Genomic DNA, 18,550 nt, shown 5'->3' with positions numbered 1-18,550 from the left:
TTTTAAAGTTTCTGGGAATTGACTTACAGATAAACCGAACCCTGCGGAGCTGTTTCTTTATTGAAATTTCCTAATTTGTCTAGGTGTAATTCTGTGTAGCGTTGTTTAATTTGGATTTAATCTTCTACTTGGTGAAGTTTCAAAGATTCTATTCAGTTAATGAATTTGGATTATGTCTGGAGTGTCCCTTGAGTTTGTTTTATTTTTGTCTTATTTTATTGCTTGATTTAACAGTAGCAAAATAACTGTTTTGTGTTTACACTTTGAAATCTGGAGTGTTAACCAGCTCTCCTGTTGAAATATCTACTTAATATTTCTCTCCTTAATTGCTGCCTTTTACTACAGTGGCAATCTTAACTGTATATCACTTTTTCGCACTGGAGTGACAACCAGAAATGCTTGAGAAAAATAATACTCTATTTTCTTACTTCTCTGAGGGGGGCGAAAAGTCGCAGAAAGGGTCTCCCTTTTATACTCCTTGGGTTGCCTTCCTTTTTCACGCTCTACCTTCTATTTACAGGATTTATTTACAGTGTATTTTTCTCAAACTGAATAAAAAGTGAAATTTTCACGCTATAGTTCCACTGCGCTTTGCTGCGCTGAACTGCGGCTCTACTGCAGTCAGACTGCGCCTGGAATCCTTATTGTCCTTCCTCGCCTAAGCTATTTTAATGGTTAATTAGAATTTGTCTGCACCGCATTTGCCGCAGTTCCCTATTTCAAATTCCCCATATTTCCCATTAAGTTCGCTATGACTCGGTCATACTGAATTCAAACCTCGCATTACTATGCGTGCGACTGTGCTGAGACCTTCAGCTGATTTATTCCAATTTTATTTAGTGACATTTAGTTAAAATGAGACTGAAATGATAAATGAGTGAATTATTCAGGTATAAAACTGAAAGAAAAAGTTGCTAGTAATCAAGAATTACTCAAACGAATGTGTTATAGCTCTCTACTTCATTAGAACATTGTTCCCTAAAATTCCCGCCATGGTCCGTCGTAGTTTAGTAGTTTTCGTGAATTTCGTTCATATTCCCTGATTCCCCTTTGTATTATCACATCCTAATCCTCCATATGTATTGTTCGTTGTTATAGTAGGTCTTCCTCGAAGATATCATATTTTTATGTATTTTATTTAGGGCTCTAGACCTCTTGAAGCTGTCTTCCTGCGTGTTTTCAGGTTTCTAACTTCATGTCCTTGTATCTCATTCATTTCTGGATGTTTTCTCACGTTCTTGGTATCATAAATTTTCATTTATTCCCACCTTTCCAATGGTACTAAGGTTGTGTCCTATTTCCCTGTATTCGTTGAGTTAGCAAAGTTTCGCACACACATTCGGTAATCACGTGCATCGTTCCCATAGTTGTTCGTATGCGGGAGCCGTTTTCGTTTAGTTGTTCGGGATTTATGATATGCGCGGGTGTTTATTTCTTTCATATGGGCTTCTGTGATTTATTTCAGATTTTTCCCTCATGATCTAAGGTTGTTTTGCACTTTTCATGCTTTGTTTTGACCGGGCTCTTCCTTATTTGGACGGAAATTGGTCTTCGCGATCTGCCGAAGTGCGGATCTCGGTTCCGACGGCCGGTTCCCTGCGCATCGCCACCCTCACGTGTCATTATACATGATGCAGATTCCTATATTCCCGTCATGGGTATAACTTCACAACGGCTGGACCGTTTGGGCTGAGAATTTGCATAACTATAGTTTCCCATTTTTAATAATTTCTGTGTAAATTTCGTTGTATGTTTTAATTATGGATCCTACGCAAACATCGTCTTGTCCCTGAGCTCGGACTTTTGATGTCGCTATTCCCGTTATTGGATATCTCATTAACGCATGATCCTTTTATTATGAAAATTTGGGAGGATTAAGATTAGATCCCTTCCTTTCTAATGGGCCATCAAGCTTGTCTCGGTCGTTACTGGTTAATCTTCGCGCTTGCCTTTTAGACATTGTCCTCGTTTTGCAGGAGTTTTAGTCATATCTCCGTCGTTTATGGGTAGTTTCCCCTGTAATTACTCTCATTGGTTCCGTTTGGGGAACATCTACATTTCCTATTATAAACACGACTTTGACCTTTGCATTAGTTCCTGAGGAATCTTTGTTCCGTGGTACTTCCATCCTTGGCTACGTGTGCGGACGTGGGAAAGTAGTTTCCGTGGAGGTTCTCTGATTATTTTTATAGTCAAATCTTGGTCGATTGTCCTAATTCTTGGTTTAATATTTGCTATAAATTCCCCCGAGAATTCTGTATCGTTGATGATAAGCTTGAAGTATTTTTGTTATTTTTCTTTCTTTCGATTAATCATGTATAGTCATAATAATTCGTAAAAATTCAGGTCCTTCTATGTTCTCATATCTACTTGTCATATGAGGTTTTTGTGATTTATCTGGCATATTTCCATAATGGGTTTCCATAGTGTGGCCGTTATTTCTCCTACACCGGGTGGAGTGGGGTCAGGCAGGTGTGCCCTGACACATGGATAAGGTCATCCAGGAGTTTGAAATACTGGGACTGTCAGGGCACACCTGCCTGACCCGGCTCCACCCACCCTGACCCGGTATCCCGCTCACCTCTACCTGTCAGGGGACGACTCCCGGGTCCCCATGACCCTCCCCTATGGTCCACAGCCCTGAGGTGTAACCAGCCCTATCCAGGGCACAACCTACTGTGGGTAAGAAGGAAGCTAACTTCTCATCTTCCCACAGTGGCCACAATATCAGCAAAACTTCCGGGGATACCCGGAGGTCACATGAAGGGGTAGGAACCGGGCCCGGAGCATGCGGCACACGGAGCATGCACGTGTGTGGGAAGCACAGCAGGTGGAAGCGGGTCCGGACACGGGTCCGGGTCCGGGCTAGTCAGGGTGTGTGCCCTGACACTACCCCCCACCCTTCATCATGTTTCCTCAACTCTTGTTCTTCTTCCTATCCTTTTGTTCTTTTATTCCTTCGTTCTTTCTTCTATCTTTATCTACATGGACAACCTTTCCTCATACCTATGTATCATTGACCCACCGGCAATGCACACACAACACACCCAGCCCTGGACGACCTGGACAGTCTTGTGGTGCAACCCAGTATGTGCACGTGCAGCACATGCCCTCGGGATCCCCCATGGGGACACCCAGATGACTGCGGCTGTATGTGGGGTGACGTGGCAAACCTCATGTGACCTAAGCCGCATGTACATAAAGGTACCTGGGGTGGGAACCGAAGAAGTAACCTTCTTCTCACAGTTCCCACTTCAGTCTGAGTGGCCAGGGACCATTGTCCCGGACCGGGCTTGCCAGTACACACGCCCGCTCCACACCCCACAGCGGCCTCAGTGCCAGGCATTACCCCTGGGCCGCCTCGACCCTGGATGCGTCCCTGACAGGGACCCGCCTCGCAGCTGGGTGACATTGGGCTAGTCAACTGCTTTGAGCAAGCAATCAATGCCTGGCTCCACGAGAGCATTTACCGCCTCTGTCCCATGCCCACCACCTGGGCTGAATGGAAATGTGAGGCCACTCTCCTCAATAACCAATGGCGACATTTCCAGGCAACGCAGCCCTGCATGCCCCCGTCCAGTCCCCCATTCCCGCTGGGATGACCCCTACCAACTACCACCCCCTCACATGCCCCACGCCCGCACCCCTGCGGCCCACACCCATACCTTTACCCCCGACCCCTATAGTCCGCCCTGCAAGTGGAGCAGGCCCGCAGCCAATGGACCTTGATCACTCAAGGATCGACCAGAGGAGGAACAGGCTGTGTTACAACTGTGACGCCCCAGGTGTCACGACCCGGCGTTCCCCGGGGCCAGACGACCTCCTCCCTGACCTTCTCCCACGCCCGAACACTCCCCGCACACTCCGCTCGCCGCCCGTCGCCGTCTAACCACTCCCCGCCACCTCTCCACAACACCTTTCCTCTTTGTCGTTGAACGACCTAGCGGCGCAGAGCGCCGCGACCCGTTGTTCCATGTTTCGCCACACCTTGTTATCTCGCGGCGAAGGTCACGCTTGACCTTCGTTGTCTTGAGCACGTGCTCTTTGTTTGTTTTCCACCTTCTTTTCTCCGCCTGCAATCTCCGCGAGATCTGGCGACTTATTCCTTATTCAGTTCCCTAGCGCTTATATACGGCTTGTAACTAATGCCTGTACTGTAGTTCGAAATCAACTAGAATTCACCCCCTAGGCTTACCTCTGTCCCCCGTGAGACCTCTGACTTTCTGAAGTATCGGGACCGCGTCGAGAACGAGGCGCAACGCTCCTCCTCGAGTCGTTGAAGCCGAAATCCCAGCTCACTCGCCTAAGTAGCCTCGGCCTCGAGATCGGTGGGGTTTATTCCTCACTAAAGCTCGGTCGTGTGTAGGACGCCTATTCCACTAGCGGGCAACGCTCGGTCGCCTACAGCTACCCTCGGCGAAGATTCGCACGGTTCTGACACCAGGGCACATTGCCTGGGAGTGCCAGCACCCCAAGATCTGTCAAGTACGATGCCTCCACCCTGAAGACCTCCGGGTGCTGATGGAAGGACTGAGGAGCCAGTTGACTGGAGAGCCAGAAACGGAGCAGAGAGGGCCAGAGGAGGATCCCCAAGAGGATTTTCAGGAGGGCAACCAGTGAGGGATGCGTCCCGGCTGCCCGTAGCGGACAACTCATGTAAATACCGCAGCGTGTGTAAGCCAACACCAATGCAAAAGTTCCACCAAGTTATCGCAAAGAAAAAGAGGAAAAATGCATCCTCAGCCCATGAAAGCAAGAGAGACTCAAGGGTAGCACCCGAAGTAGCGGTATCCCCACCCGCTATCTACATCCTCTTGAAGCAGTCCCCCAGGTCACTCAACCTTACCATGGAGCTGACCACCTTGACCTCCCTCGCCTCTGTGTCCGTGTCCGCCCTCCTAGACTCCGGGGCCACTGGGAACTTCGTGAGCCCCAAGTTCATTTGGAAGCACAAGCTCGAGACGACCCCGCTCCCACAGCCCATCCCCATCCGTAACATCGATGGGACCCCAAATGAGAATGGAGCCATAATTGAGGAGCTAGAAGCCCTCCTAACATTCGGGAGGCACACAGAGCGGGCCTGTTTCGCTGTTGCGAACCTGGGACGACAATCCCTCATCATAGGGCACTTGTGGCTAGGGCTCCTGGCGAATCGGGTCAGTCCGGATCCGGATCAGAATCCGCGGATTTTTAGAGGTTTGAAACAAAAACCGTATCCGGTGGTTAGAAATCCGCGGATTATAGATAATACGTTCCAGAATTATATCTCGTTAGAATGGCCCTGATGAGAGCTTTCTGACAATACCAAATATGTTCATATTGGTGGAGAACTGACAGAGATATGGGGAAAATGGCACAAAAGATGGGTGTCAGATGCCAAATTTGGAAATAACGGACCTGGGTGGTTAGATAGGACTTGAAAAAATTGGGAGAAAATATGGAAACATAGGAGGGGTGTCTAGGAAAGTGGGATATATTTAATCCACAGATAATCCGCCTATCTGCGGACTAGAAACCGCGGATATTATCCTCTCAAAAGCCACAGTAGAGTAGGAGTTACAGTAAATATGGGGAATTTCACCCTTATTTGCCTCAGATCTCCTGCATATCTGCAAGCAATAAATCATGTGATAAAACTGCAGATAATCCGCAAATCCGCGGATTAAAAACCGCAGATATTTTCCTCTGAAAATCCAAAACCGGATCCGTGAATTTCCGGATGCGTTTGCTGATATCTGCAGATCATCTGATCCACTAGGAGCCCTACTTGTGGCTGCTCCACCACAACCCGGAAGTGGACTGGGTGCAACAGAGGGTTGTCATGTCCTGCTGCCCATCGTCCTGCCAATCACCATGGGTGCCGGACAACCAGGACCCTCTGATAGAACCTGGGGATGGGCCTCTATGCTGCGATCATCCCCTCAGGGTGGGGCCATGACTTAAGGGTGACTACAATGCCCTCCCAGCAAATGGCCCAGGAGGCTCATGAGCCGGATGCAGAGCCTGCATCGTTCGAAGAGTTAGTGCCGGGTCACTACCAAGACTTCTGGGACATGTTTTCGAAAGAGGCTTTCGACCGACTACCCCCCCGGAAGCCTTGGGACCATGCCATAGACCTGGTGCCAGATGCCAAACTGCCCAGAGGAAAAACTTTCTTCCTCTCACACTGTCAGGGGACATGCATGCTTGTGCAGGATGCTCCGATAACCTAGTTATAATTAAAGCTGGGGGAAAGGGATGTCCCCATCTTAGGGTCAGCTATATACATGTAGAGTCCGGCAATAAGGAAACCAAACAGATTGCCGATAGAATCACGTGATCATAGAATGTTCCAGAACAATGCCGGAGATGATCCGGGTCACCGGGGCTTAGGTAAGCAGAGTAGATGGGAATTACCAGCATACTTCCCATGCACATATGCACAGCCGGCATAGGGTCCAGGGTTGTTACTGATCCCTGACACATGCCCAGAGCAGAGAGAACTAGACAAGTTCTTATGTGAAAACCTACAGAACAGGTGCATACAGCCGTCCAAGTCTCCAATGGGAGCCCCCATCTTCTTTGTCAAAAAGAAGGATGGGTCGCTATGGCTGGTCCAAGACTACCGAAAACTGAACGAAATCACGGTAAAGAACTCATACCCCCTCCCACTCATCTCGGATGCTCTTGCCTGCCTCCACAAGGCCAAGTACTTCTCAGCCCTAGACCTACACTGGGGGTTCAACAACGTCCGGATTAAGGATGGTGATGAGTGGAAGGCAGCATTTGCGACCAACCGGGGGCTATTCAAGCCCATGGTGATGTTCTTTGGCCTGTGCAACTCCCCCACAACCTTCCAGACAATGATGAACGACATCCTCCAGGACTTCATTGACCGGGAGGTTGTCATCTGTTATATGGATGACATACTCATCTTCACTTCCACCCTAGAGGAACACCGGAAGGTCATCTGAGAGGTCCTGGAGACGTTGCGGATGCGGAAGCTCTTCCTGAAGCTGGAGAAGTGCAAGTTCGAGCGGACCTGGATCGAGTTCCTTGGTCTCATCATTTCTGAGGGCAGCGTTGCAATGGACCCGGTGAAGGTCCATGGAGTTCTTGACTGGCTGACCCCAACCAAGGTGAAGGAGGTACAATCCTTTCTAGGGTTCGTGAACTTCTACCGTCAATTCATCAGAGATTTCTCTGAAAAAGCACAACCCCTCCATGCGCTGACCCGGAAGACCAAGGCCTGGAGTTGGGGGCCAGACGAAGACAGTGCCTTCCATGCCCTTAAAGAAGCCGTCACCTCTGCCCCCATCCTCTCCTTCCACACAGATTCAGGCCATCTCAGGCTCAAATGTGACGCCTCCAACTTTGCGACCGGCGTGGTCCTCTCCCAGCTCCAGTCAGGTAGAGTTCCACCCAGTAGCCTTTATGTCCAAGAGCTTTACAGACATAGAGCGGAACTATGAGGTGTACAACAAGGAAATGCTTGCGATCGTCCGGGCCCTCGAAGAATGGTGGCACTTCCTAGAGGGTGCTGAGGAGAAGGTCGAAGTCTACACTGACCACTGCAACCTGGGGTACTTCCGCATGGTCCAGAGACTTAACCGATGTCAAGCACACTGGTCCCTCTTCCTCTCCCGCTTCTACTTCACCCTCATCCATTGCCCAGGGAAGCTCATGGGGAAACTGTCAGGGACATGTCCAGGGCCGAGGCGGCCCAAGGGTAATGCCTGGCACTGAGGCCGTTGCGGGGTGTGGAGCAGGCATGTGTACTGGCGAGCCTGGTCCGGGATGATGGTCCCTGGCCACTCAGACTGAAGTGGGAACTGTGGGTTGTTATTAAAAGGGGGGGCTATGCTACTTACCTGAAGTGGGAACTGTGAGAAGAAGGTTACTTCTTCGGTTCCCACCCCAGGTACCTTTATGTACATGCGGCTTAGGTCACATGAGGTTTGCCATGTCACCCCACATACAGCTGCAGTCATCTGGGTGTCCCCATGGGGGATCCCGAGGGCATGTGCTGCATGCGTGCATGCTGGGTTGCACCGCAAGACCACTTTCCCCTTTTCCTTCTTTCTTTCTATTTCCGTTCCATGGTTGGCTTCCCCTTCTCTATGTATTACTAGCACACCTAACCCCGCTCCCCCGATCGCCGCACCTGCTGCACACATTCCTGCTCACAGAGCGGCACACCTCCAGGATCTCCCACAGAGATACCCAGAGAAGTGTGGCTGTGTGCGGGGATGACATGGCTCCTCCCACGTGACCCCGACCACATGTATATAATAGCACCTGGGGTGGGAACAGAAGAAGCAGCCTTCTTCTCAACTTCCCACTTCAGACTAAGTGGTCGGGGATGCTCACCCTGCAACGGGACCGTCACTACACATAGCCGACACCTGTCCCATCAAGTCCCTCGCACCGGGACCTCACCGCTTTCGGAGCTGTCCCTGACACTCAGACTTTGACTCCACCTCGGTCTTAGTCCATTGCATTGGTGACCTCATACTATGTAAATACCATTGCCAAATTCCTCAGACTTTCAACCCCGCCTCCGTAAGCTCCGTAAGCTCCACAACCTCCAAGCTTCACAGATCATCTTCGGCACTTTCACTGCTTGTAATGTATCTCTCGCGTTTCCCCCTCATCCCTATTTGGACTGCTGCTTCTTCCCATTCTAGCCAGTTAGTCATCATCCCCACTTCCCCTCATCCTCCTGCCCCTCTGGGCCTCGCCCTCCTTACCTCCTTTCGGGCATATCACAGGTTCTACCTTATGACCTTTGGTACCGCTCCACTTCTGTCATCCCTTTGTTCCCGTTCGGATGCCTTCGTTCCGATTCAGATCCCCTTTGTTTCCTTGTGCTTTCACCCCCCTCCATTATATATCGGTGCTTGTACATACTCATTTTAGTCCTTAGTCTAAAATCGACCTGAAATGCCCCCTAGAGACTTCCTGCTTGCCTACTGTGAAATTAAGGACCAAATGGACAAACAGCAATGGCACAGCGCTCCGCTTGAGTCGCTGAGGCCAAGGTCCCTCCTTGCTAAGTCTCCGGTTCCCCTCTGGAATCATCCACCCTCGCCCAGTTCTAACAAGGTCCCCATCACCCTGACCACACCAACCAGACACCCTACCTTGTATTGATGAGCCCCTCATGTACATTCAGATGTAATTATTGTGATAACTGCGCAGTGCGATACTTCAATTAGTGAGGTATCAGCTGCTAGTGCAAGTCCAGTCCTTATATACATCTTGTAATGACTCTACACCACTGAGGTGAAACATAAATGGTAAACAACAAGTTGAAAACAAAAGCGCAAAGACAAAGAGTCTAAGAGGTTGCCACCGTTTGTGCCTCAAAGCGCCCCTCCCCTTCCCAAAGCATGAATGTCCGGCCCGGGTGACTCCCTTGACCACCAGTGGCGTTGGGCTGCAACTTCTAACAATTATTAGTCAGGCTAGACATGGCCATGTACAAACACGGCCACAGGGTAACAAAATGGAGTACAACAACAACAACAACAACAACTACCCCCTCCCCCTCGTCTCCAACATCCTCACCTGACTCCGCACAGCCAAGTGGTTCTCAGCCCTCGATCTGAGATGGGGATTCAACAACATCTGCATCAAAGAAGGGGATGAGTGGACAGCTGCCTTTGCCACTAACCGAGGGTTGTTTGAGCCAATGGTAATGTTCTTTGGACTGTGCAACTCTCCTGCCACCTTCCAAACGATGATGAATGACATTCTCCGAGACTTCATAGACCGAGGGGTTGTCATTGTCAGGGACAGCTCCGAGGGTGGCAAGGTCCCGGCGTGCGGGACTCGGTGGGACGAGTAGCGGCTGTGCATAGCAGCAGGTCCCATCGTGGGGTGAGCATCCCTGACCACTTAGTCTGAAGTGGGAATGTGAGTTATCATTAAAAGGGAAGGCTACTTCTTCGGTTCCCACTCCAGCTGTTATTATATACATGCAGGATCGATCATGTGGGGTGTGCCATGTCACCCTCTCACATAGCCATGGCTCTCTGGGTGCCTCCGCAGGAGATCCCAAGAGGGTCCGCTGTGGGTGCAGGGCAAGTGAGGCAGCGGTAGCGGCGATATGGGGATGGTAAGATACAGGAGGGGGAATGGGCATGCATGCTGGTGATACATTGAACAGTGGGAAAGGTGGTCCATGTAAGAGAGAGAAAGAAAGAAAGAAAGAAGAAAGGGAAAGGGAAAGGAGGGAGAAGCGGTGCAGAGTGGGGAAGCGGAGCAGGGGTCAGGCAGGGCATGTTGGGGCATGCCCTGACATCACCCCCTCCTTGAGCCACTTCACCTCGAAGTGGCTGGGCAGTCTTCTCTTTCTCTCCCTGGGGTGTGAGGGTGTGTCCGATGGAAGTCTTCCACTAGGTCGGAGGCGTGGGTCACGTGGTCACGTGCGAGCCACTGGTTCCCTGAGTTTGGCCAGCCGGTATACTTTACCAAGTACCAGAGTTTCCGGCACCCATCTGGAATCCAGAATTTTTTCGACCTCATACTCTTCTCCCCCATCTACAAGGTCTGGGCCCAGGTGTGGGTCAGCGGGGCGTTCTGCAATCTCATCGGGGCAGTGCAGCCTGATGTTTGTCATGGACATGACTGGGTGGATCCCCTTCTCTCATGCAGTGAGTCAGAGTTTGACAGCAGCATGTCAGGGACAGCTCTGAAAGCGGCAAGGTCCCGGTGCAAGGGACTTGATGGGACAGATGTCGGCGATGCATAGTGGCGGTCCCATTGTGGGGTGAGCATCCCCAACCACTTAGTCTGAAGTGGGAAGTTGCATTATCATTAAAGGGGAGAAGCTACAGTACTTACCTGAAGTGGGAAGTTGAGAAGAAGGCTGCTTCTTCTGTTCCCACCCCAGGCACTATTATATACATGCAGTTGGGGTCACATGGGAGGAGCCATGTCATCTCCGCACACAGCCGCACTCCCCTGGGTATCTCCGTGGGAGATCCCGGAGGTGTGCCGCTCTGTGAGCAGGAATGTGTGCAGCAGGCATGGCGATTGGGGGAGTGGGGTTAGGTGTGTAGTAATACATAGAGAAGGGGAAGTCGACCATGGAACGGAAATAGAAAGAAAGAAGGAAAGGGGAAAGAAGAAACAGGGAGTGATAGCAGGGGAGTGGAGTAGGGCAGCGTGGCATGGGGTCAGGTGGGTGTGCCCTGACATCACCCCCCTCTTAAGCCGCTTTGCCTCATAGCAGCTGGGCAGTTCTCTCTTTCTCTCCCTGGGGCATGTGGGTGCATCCGGTGGAACTCCTCGACTAGGTCTGAGGCATGGGTTAGGTGGTTGCACATGAGCCATTGGTTTTCTGAGTGTGGCCACCCTGTATACTTTACCAGGTACCGGAGTTTTCAGCGTAGCCACTTAGAGTCCAGGATTTTCTCTACTTCATACTCCTCTTCTCCATCCACGAGGTCTGGGCCTGGGCGGGGGTCGGCAGGGCGTTCCGCGATCTCATCAGGGTGGTGCAGTCTGATGTTTGTTACAGATACGACTGGGTGAATCCCTCTTTGTCAGGCGGTGAGCCGGAGTTTGACAGCAGCAGGGGAGACGACTTTAATAATCGTGAAGGGGCCGGTCCATTTATGGTCCAGCTTCTTGGTTGGGCAGTCTGTCATGTAATTCTGGGTGCTGAGCCAGACCTGGTCGCCTTCTTGGTATGTAGGGGCCGCCTTGCGGTTCCGGTCATAGTAGCGGGCCATCTTGTCCGCCGCGTGCTCTAGCGCTGCCTTCACCTCTTCTTGCATCTTCATCATCCTCGATGAGAAGGCATCAGCAGCTTCTACTTCAGATGTGCATGTGGGCTCTGTCCCCATCCTAGGGTGTTGGCCAGTGTCGAGCTTGAAAGGGGTTCGGCGGGTGGAGGAGTGGACATGGTTGTTATAGGCAAACTCCGCTAGCGGGAGCCAGTCCGCCCAGTCATCTTGGTGATGGTTGACGAATACCCAGAGGTAAGCCTCTACCTCTTGGTTTACTCTCTCCATCTGCCCATCTGTCTGGGGGTGGTAGGGTGTTGAGGGGGTGAGCTTGACACCGAGGAGGTCCGCAAGTTCTTTCAAGAATCGCGAGACAAAGGCGCTCCCTCTGTCGCTGAGGATCTCTTCAGGGAGACCATGGTGCTTCCAGACATGTTCAAGGAAAAGCTGCATGATCCCCGCTGTAGGGAAAGTTCCGAGGACATCATCAACAACTAAAGAATGACCTCACATGCATGGACACTTGACCCTTGTATGATAGCAAGTTGGAATGGGAGGAAAGAGTAATTGAAGGAGTCAATCAAGGTTGTGTGTATCACTTGGATTCGACACCATGTTGAAGGTCATGTGACAAGTTAAACACTTTAACTGGTAAGGTGACCACACTTCAGCCTCAGTCTTGGCACAAGTTTCCCTGTGCACAGACATTCACCAGATGTTCCCATGGCTGTGGAACAAGGGGGATCTGACATGCATTACATTTTTATGACATTTTTTTTGGACTGTTTATGTTAAAACATACTTTGAAGAACATTTCCTCACATTCTTACACTATATGGATTATATGAACCTATGAACAACTACCTAGAAATATTTTCTAGACAGAACTATATGACACCCTGACTGAGTCATTTCTGATGGAGTCATTTCCAGCTGAGTCATTTTTGACCAAGTCACTTTGGTTGAGTCATAATATGGTTGAGTCATTTCTTGAAAATAGAAATGCACAGCCTGAAACCAATTCAGACTGAGTCATACACAGCCCCATCACATCTAACCAAGTCATTTTGGTTGAGTCATATCTGACTAAGTCATCTGGGCAAGTCATTAGGGCTTTCTAGAACAAAAGCTTGTAAATACTCTATTGCATGTAAATAGTGCAAAGCGTGGGAAAGAAAGGTCTTGAAAGGTATAAAAGGACCATGATTTCGCTCACTTTGCAGCCCCTCAGAGAAGTAAGAAAATAGAGTAATATTTCTCTCAAGCACTTCTGGTTCTCACTCCAGTGCGAAAAAGTGATAAGACAGTTAAGTTTGCCACTGTACAAAAGGCAACAACAGTGTGATAAGTGAGATAGGAGATTTATAGGCGTCTAAGTAAGACACTTAGAAGCAGTTTGTTACTACTGAACAATAAGTGACAGTGTGAAGGGAGAAAATAGTAGTATCTCTCCACACATAGGAGTAATCACTTCCTAAACTAAAAAGTGGTAGAATTAGGTGAATTCTGACTGAGAGCTGAACAGACCAGAGTCGGCTCAGACAGACAGAATTATTTGAACAGCTCCGCAGGGTGTTTGATTGTTTGATTTTTCTATAGCATACTAAACTGTTGAAAAAGCAACCAAAACACTAACACAGCACCGTACTCAACAGGTACACTCCCCCACAACCAGGAACAGGGAAAACTGCACTCTCAGTTCCGCTCCTTCACTGCCAAGTCCACCGTTGTCACTGTTGGAATTGCATGGATGCGTTTGGATAGGCAGTCCACTACGACCAGGATGGCATTGTGGCCCTTGGACTTGGGGAGTTCTCCAATCATGTCTACCGAGATCACTTGCCAGTGGCAGGCAGGGATCTTGTTCGGGATGAGCTTTCCCACTTTACGAGAGGGGAAGGATTTGACACGGTTGCAGGTGTTGCATCTGCGTACGTACTGCCCAACATACTCCACCATCTGTGGCCACCAGTAGTCGCAGGAGACGAGTTCCAGGGTCTTCCACCACCCTGGATGCCCTGTCACATGTGCGTTGCAAGAGGGCTAGCGGCTCTCTATGCCGACTAAGCTCGTGGGGCCAAACTCTCCAAAACCTCTACTCTCTCTCTAAACTTCGCTCGACTCTCGATCCTTAACTCCGTGTGGGTTCTCCGGGATTCCGCAAGGTCCGGGCTCAGTGTCCACTACTCACTCGTTGTGAGCTAGACAGCTGCCCTTATTCCTACTGTTGGAATTCCACACACTCACACCCTCTCTAGCGCGTCCTAGCACCTTAGAGAATTTGGGGGAGGGGAGAACTTCTATTCCAAAATCCGGTATGTACAGGATATAAGGAACAATTATTTTTAGAAATAATAGATGGGAAATATTGGTGCCATATGGCACCTGCATACCTTATTAGGCGAAATAAATAGAAAAGGGTAACAGTATCAATAAAAGAATATTGATCAATAACTGAAATGATGGCAAAATATGAAAATATAAGAAAATAAGCGATTTCTCAACGGATTTACGGAATTAAGAGCCTAAATTGGAAATGTAGCCGGAGATAACTCTCACGCAGCCAATAAGCATTTTTACCAATTTATTAGATGCCGTGGGAACGAGTGAGGCTGGAATTCTGGGTTGCCGCTTGAGATTCCCACGCCCGCACATGCTCGTGACCTTCCGTGCCTAACCTGTCCAATATAGAACTCCGTCAAATCTCCACCGATTAGGACGTTCTTGGTATCGTCAGAATCGTACGAATTAGGACTATTTTTGGACACCAAATTTGTACCGAGTCGTCGCGTGAATGAAAGTGGTTTCTGAATGTTGGAAGCGGGTATCCGAGCCGGCTCTGCGCGTGGGCGATTATCCCGCCTACAGCGTCATGGTACAGACGCACCAGGTCATGGTGGAGTTGCGGGTCTTTTGGGTTGTATACTTTTCCTCTGCACAGAACCAGCTCTCCTTGTTTCTCCCACTCATCCAACCTCAGCATGCCCTCTCCCAGTTCCCACATCGCCTTTACCACCTTCTCATCCAGGTCCTTTGCCCTGCTGATCCTCTCGAGGATGGTCACCCCTTCGCCTTCCACCATGACTGCCTCCGCCGTGCAGGCCTTGAACCAGGTGGGTTGGAGGAGAGTCAACCTGTCATTGTCGTCCTTGCCTTTCAGGTGGTCAGCGCGGTGCGAGAGCACATCGGGTTTCCCCATGAGTTTCCCTGGGCGGTGGATGAGGGTGAAGTGGAATTGGGAGAGGAAGAGTGACCACCACGCTTGGCGCCAATTCAGCCGTTGCATGGTGCGGAAGTACCCTAGGTTGCAGTGGTTGGAGTAGACCTCGACTTTCTCCTCCACTCCTTGTAGGAAATGCCGCCACTCCTCGAGGGCATGTACAATCGCGAGCATTTCCTTGTCGTACACCTCATAGTTACACTCTATGTCCGTAAAACTCTTGGACATGAAAGCTATGGGGTGGAACTCTCCATCTGTCTGGAGCTGGGATAGGACCATGCTGGTCGCGAAGTTAGAGGCATCGCACTCGAGTTTGAAGTGACCTCATCAGCAAACTTGGTAGGGAGCTCTTGGAGCTCTCAGAGCTCTCAGAGCTCTCAGAGCTCTGTGAGCAAATTGAGTCTTTTTGCTGTGCACCCTCTACACATTGGGTGGAGAAAATTAAATGTTTGAATGATTTTATTCTCCTAAGGATGCAGAAGTGCAAAGATAATATGTATATACATTTTTGGAAATGCATATTAAATGGCCAGCATCATTACTTGAAACACTCTATGAGCTCAGTGAGCTCATAGAGCTCATAGAGCTTTTTGTTTTTAAATCATGGATGGTCTTCATATCTCCATGAAATCTGCTTAGTTATTTTGGCACCAGTAGTGCAAAGATAATATGGATATATATGTGTGTAAAATGGCCATTGTCATTGCTCTGAAAGCTCTATGAGCTCTATGAACTCTATGAACTCAGTGGGCTCATAGAGCTCATATACCTTTTGTGTTTACTAAAATCAGCACCTTATTTTTTATTGCTATTTACAAAATTTGAGGAAAACTCTGAAATTCAAAAATTTGCACTTTATCTTTCATCTCATTTCTTGCTCAAAACTCAACCAATTTTGATGATTCTATGTGAATTGGAAAGCACCAAAGTGTGGCAATGTAACCATGCATGTTATGTAGGGTATAAATCAGTTTTAACAAAGTGTTCCAAATGAAGTAAATTGAAAATACCACCCAATAAAGCAAACAAAAAGCTGATGTCTTCACATATCATCCAAGCCTTTGACACCAAATTTCCCATGGTCAAAAAGCCATGGTTATTTGGCTCACTGTCAGGGCCCAGCCCTTGTTCTGTGATGGGCCCAGGGGGATCCTCCTAGTTGCTGGGGTATCTAGTCCCAGTCCAAGATCCTCAAACTCACTGAGGGGGCTAAACCTTCTCAACCTCCTCTACAAATGGGAGCCAGGAACTATACAGTTTTCAGCTCTTTGTTGACTTTCCATAAATGGCACCCCCCCATGGGAACGAGCTGCTCACCCAGAAAGTTCCCACAGTTGTGGCTGTGATGGTTTCTGGGTGAGTAACTTGCCCAGAACTTTCCCATGGGTCTGCATGCATGCAGGATTGTGGAATAGTGAGGGGCTGTGCCCTGACACTCACCAAAACATGGTGGGAGACTTTTCTAACACTGAAACATACATTGCTACATTGCCCCACTTTGGCACTTTCCAATGCACATTGAATTATCAAAAAAGTGAATTAATTTTTTTTTCCAATTATTCCTAATTTCCTGAAATATCTCTCCCTAACTTATCCCAAAATTTCTGATTTTCCCCCTGATTTTTTGGACATTCTCCTTTTTTAGAAAGTCCCCCATTTTCTGAATTTTCCTTAATTTTCCCTGACTTTTTTTCAAGTTTTTAGAAACCCCCCAGTTCCCCTTCATCCCCCCCTCAATTTCCCCCCCATCCCCCCCTTCAATTTCCCCCTCATTCCCCCCCAATTCCCACCTCAATTTCCCCCCAATTTCTCCCCCATTCCCCCCTCCAAATTTCCCCCCATTCCCCCCTCAATTTTCCCCTCAATTCCCTCCTCAATTTTCCCCCCATTCCCCCCATTCTCCCCTCCAAATTTCCCCCTTCAAATTTCCCCTCATTCCCCCCCATTTCCCCCCTCCATTTCCTCCCTCATTTTCCCCCTCATTCCCCCCCTCATTTCCCCCCTCATTTCCCCCCTCATTTCCCCCCTCATCCCCCCTCCAAATTTCCCCATTTCCCCCCTCATTTTCTCCCTCATCCCCCCCCATTCCCCCCCTCAATTTCCCCCCCATTTCCCCCCCACTCATTTTCCCACTCATTTTCCCGCATTTTCCCTAAGTAATTTCAGATTAACTGCATTTATATCCCTAAATTTGGCTTATATATTGATTGGGCTACATACCCCTGGTGTCTGGTGCTGCACTGGTGCTGAAAGTGAAGCTGAGTTTGTTCAGTCCCTTGTATGGTAGGGACTTGGCTAGTCACATGATGCCATAGTCAATGCTTTTAAATTTTAATTTTAATATCGGGTAAATTAAACACTCAGGGAGCTCATATAGATAATAGTCCCCTGTGTGCAAATATAGCTCTACGAGCTCTCAGAGCTTTGACTACTTTTCAGAGCTCTCAGAGAAGGGGACCTGCAATTTCAAAGTACTGAAGCTCTGAGAGCTCTGAGAGCTCTATGAGCTCTCAGGCCTCCGCATCCAGGTTTGCTGATGCTGTATTGGTACCTCCAACCGCATGTACATAAACACAGCCTAAGTGGGAACTGAGAAGCAACCTTCTTCTCACACTTCCCACTTTAGGCAAGTAGCTTACATTCCCCTGCTAATAATAATAACACACTTCCCACTTTAGTCTAAGTGGCCACGGACCCTTGCCTGCTTCAGGCCCATTGTTACACATGCCCGCACCGCACCCAACCGGGCCCTCAGCCCCAGGTGATATACCTGGATGCTCTTGACCCCGGGTCGGTCCCTGATACATGGAGTCACTCCCTTGTCAGATGTTTGCCAGTTTCTGCTGGGCTGTGGCTTCCCGGTTTGGATCCTGGAACATGGCATCGAGTTCTGTGTTGAACTTGTCCATGGTGAGTGTGGGCGAGCTGGCCATCAGCAATGTGATGGTGCGTTGCATGGCCCATGCTCCTGCGGTCCCTCCCTTCATATAGGAGAGTACAAAGAGGATCTGCGAGAGGGTGCTGGGGAACTCGGCTGCATGGATGTGGAAGTAGATACCACATTCAGCTTTGAAGCAGTCAAGATCCTCACTGGCTCCCGAGAAGGGGGTGGGGTGACCTTGGGGCCCTTGGGTCTGGGTGTGGGTGTTGGCGCAGGTGGGGGGGCAGGAGTGGGTATGGGGGCGGGTGCAGGTGCGGCCCAGTTCAAGGCATGACTTTCAACAATGGCCTGTAGTTCTTTGAACTGGGCCAACAGGTTGTCATATTGTTCTTCTGACACCATGGCAGGGGAGGAGGTAGGGGAAGTGTAGTTGAAACCTTCTTCTGCTGTCAGGGATGTGTCCGGGGTCAAGGTGGTCCGGGTGTAGTGTCCGGTGCTAAGGACCTCACAGGGGGTAGATCAGGCATGCGTACTGGCGGGCCCGATGGGGGACAGTGATCCCTGGCCACTTAGACTGAAGTGGGAATGTTGAGAAGAAGGTTACTTCTTTGGTTCCCACCCCAGGTGTGTTTATATACATGCGGCTTGGGTCACATGAGGTCCGCCACATCACCCCGCATACAGCCACAGTCACCTGGGTGTCCCTGTGGGGGATCCCGAGGGCATATGCTGCAC

At 49.6% G+C, this 18,550-nt stretch overlaps 1 protein-coding gene across 1 annotated transcript; it reads right to left on the bottom strand.

The window, feature by feature from the left end:
* Positions 1–9,574: 9,574 nt before the first annotated feature.
* Positions 9,575–9,961, bottom strand: EI90DRAFT_2952607 (uncharacterized protein; the record flags this gene model as incomplete). The annotated part of the gene is made up of 1 exon (XM_039055416.1): positions 9,575–9,961. The coding sequence occupies one exon, from the start codon at positions 9,959–9,961 to the stop codon at positions 9,575–9,577; it is 387 nt and encodes a 128-aa protein (XP_038907890.1).
* Positions 9,962–18,550: the final 8,589 nt, after the last annotated feature.

The sequence above is a fragment of the Cantharellus anzutake genome (genome assembly GCF_015039405.1).
Source record: "Cantharellus anzutake strain C23 chromosome Unknown EI90scaffold_203, whole genome shotgun sequence".
NCBI classification, from domain to species: domain Eukaryota; kingdom Fungi; phylum Basidiomycota; class Agaricomycetes; order Cantharellales; family Hydnaceae; genus Cantharellus; species Cantharellus anzutake.
This window is presented reverse-complemented; position numbering and strand designations above follow the sequence as displayed.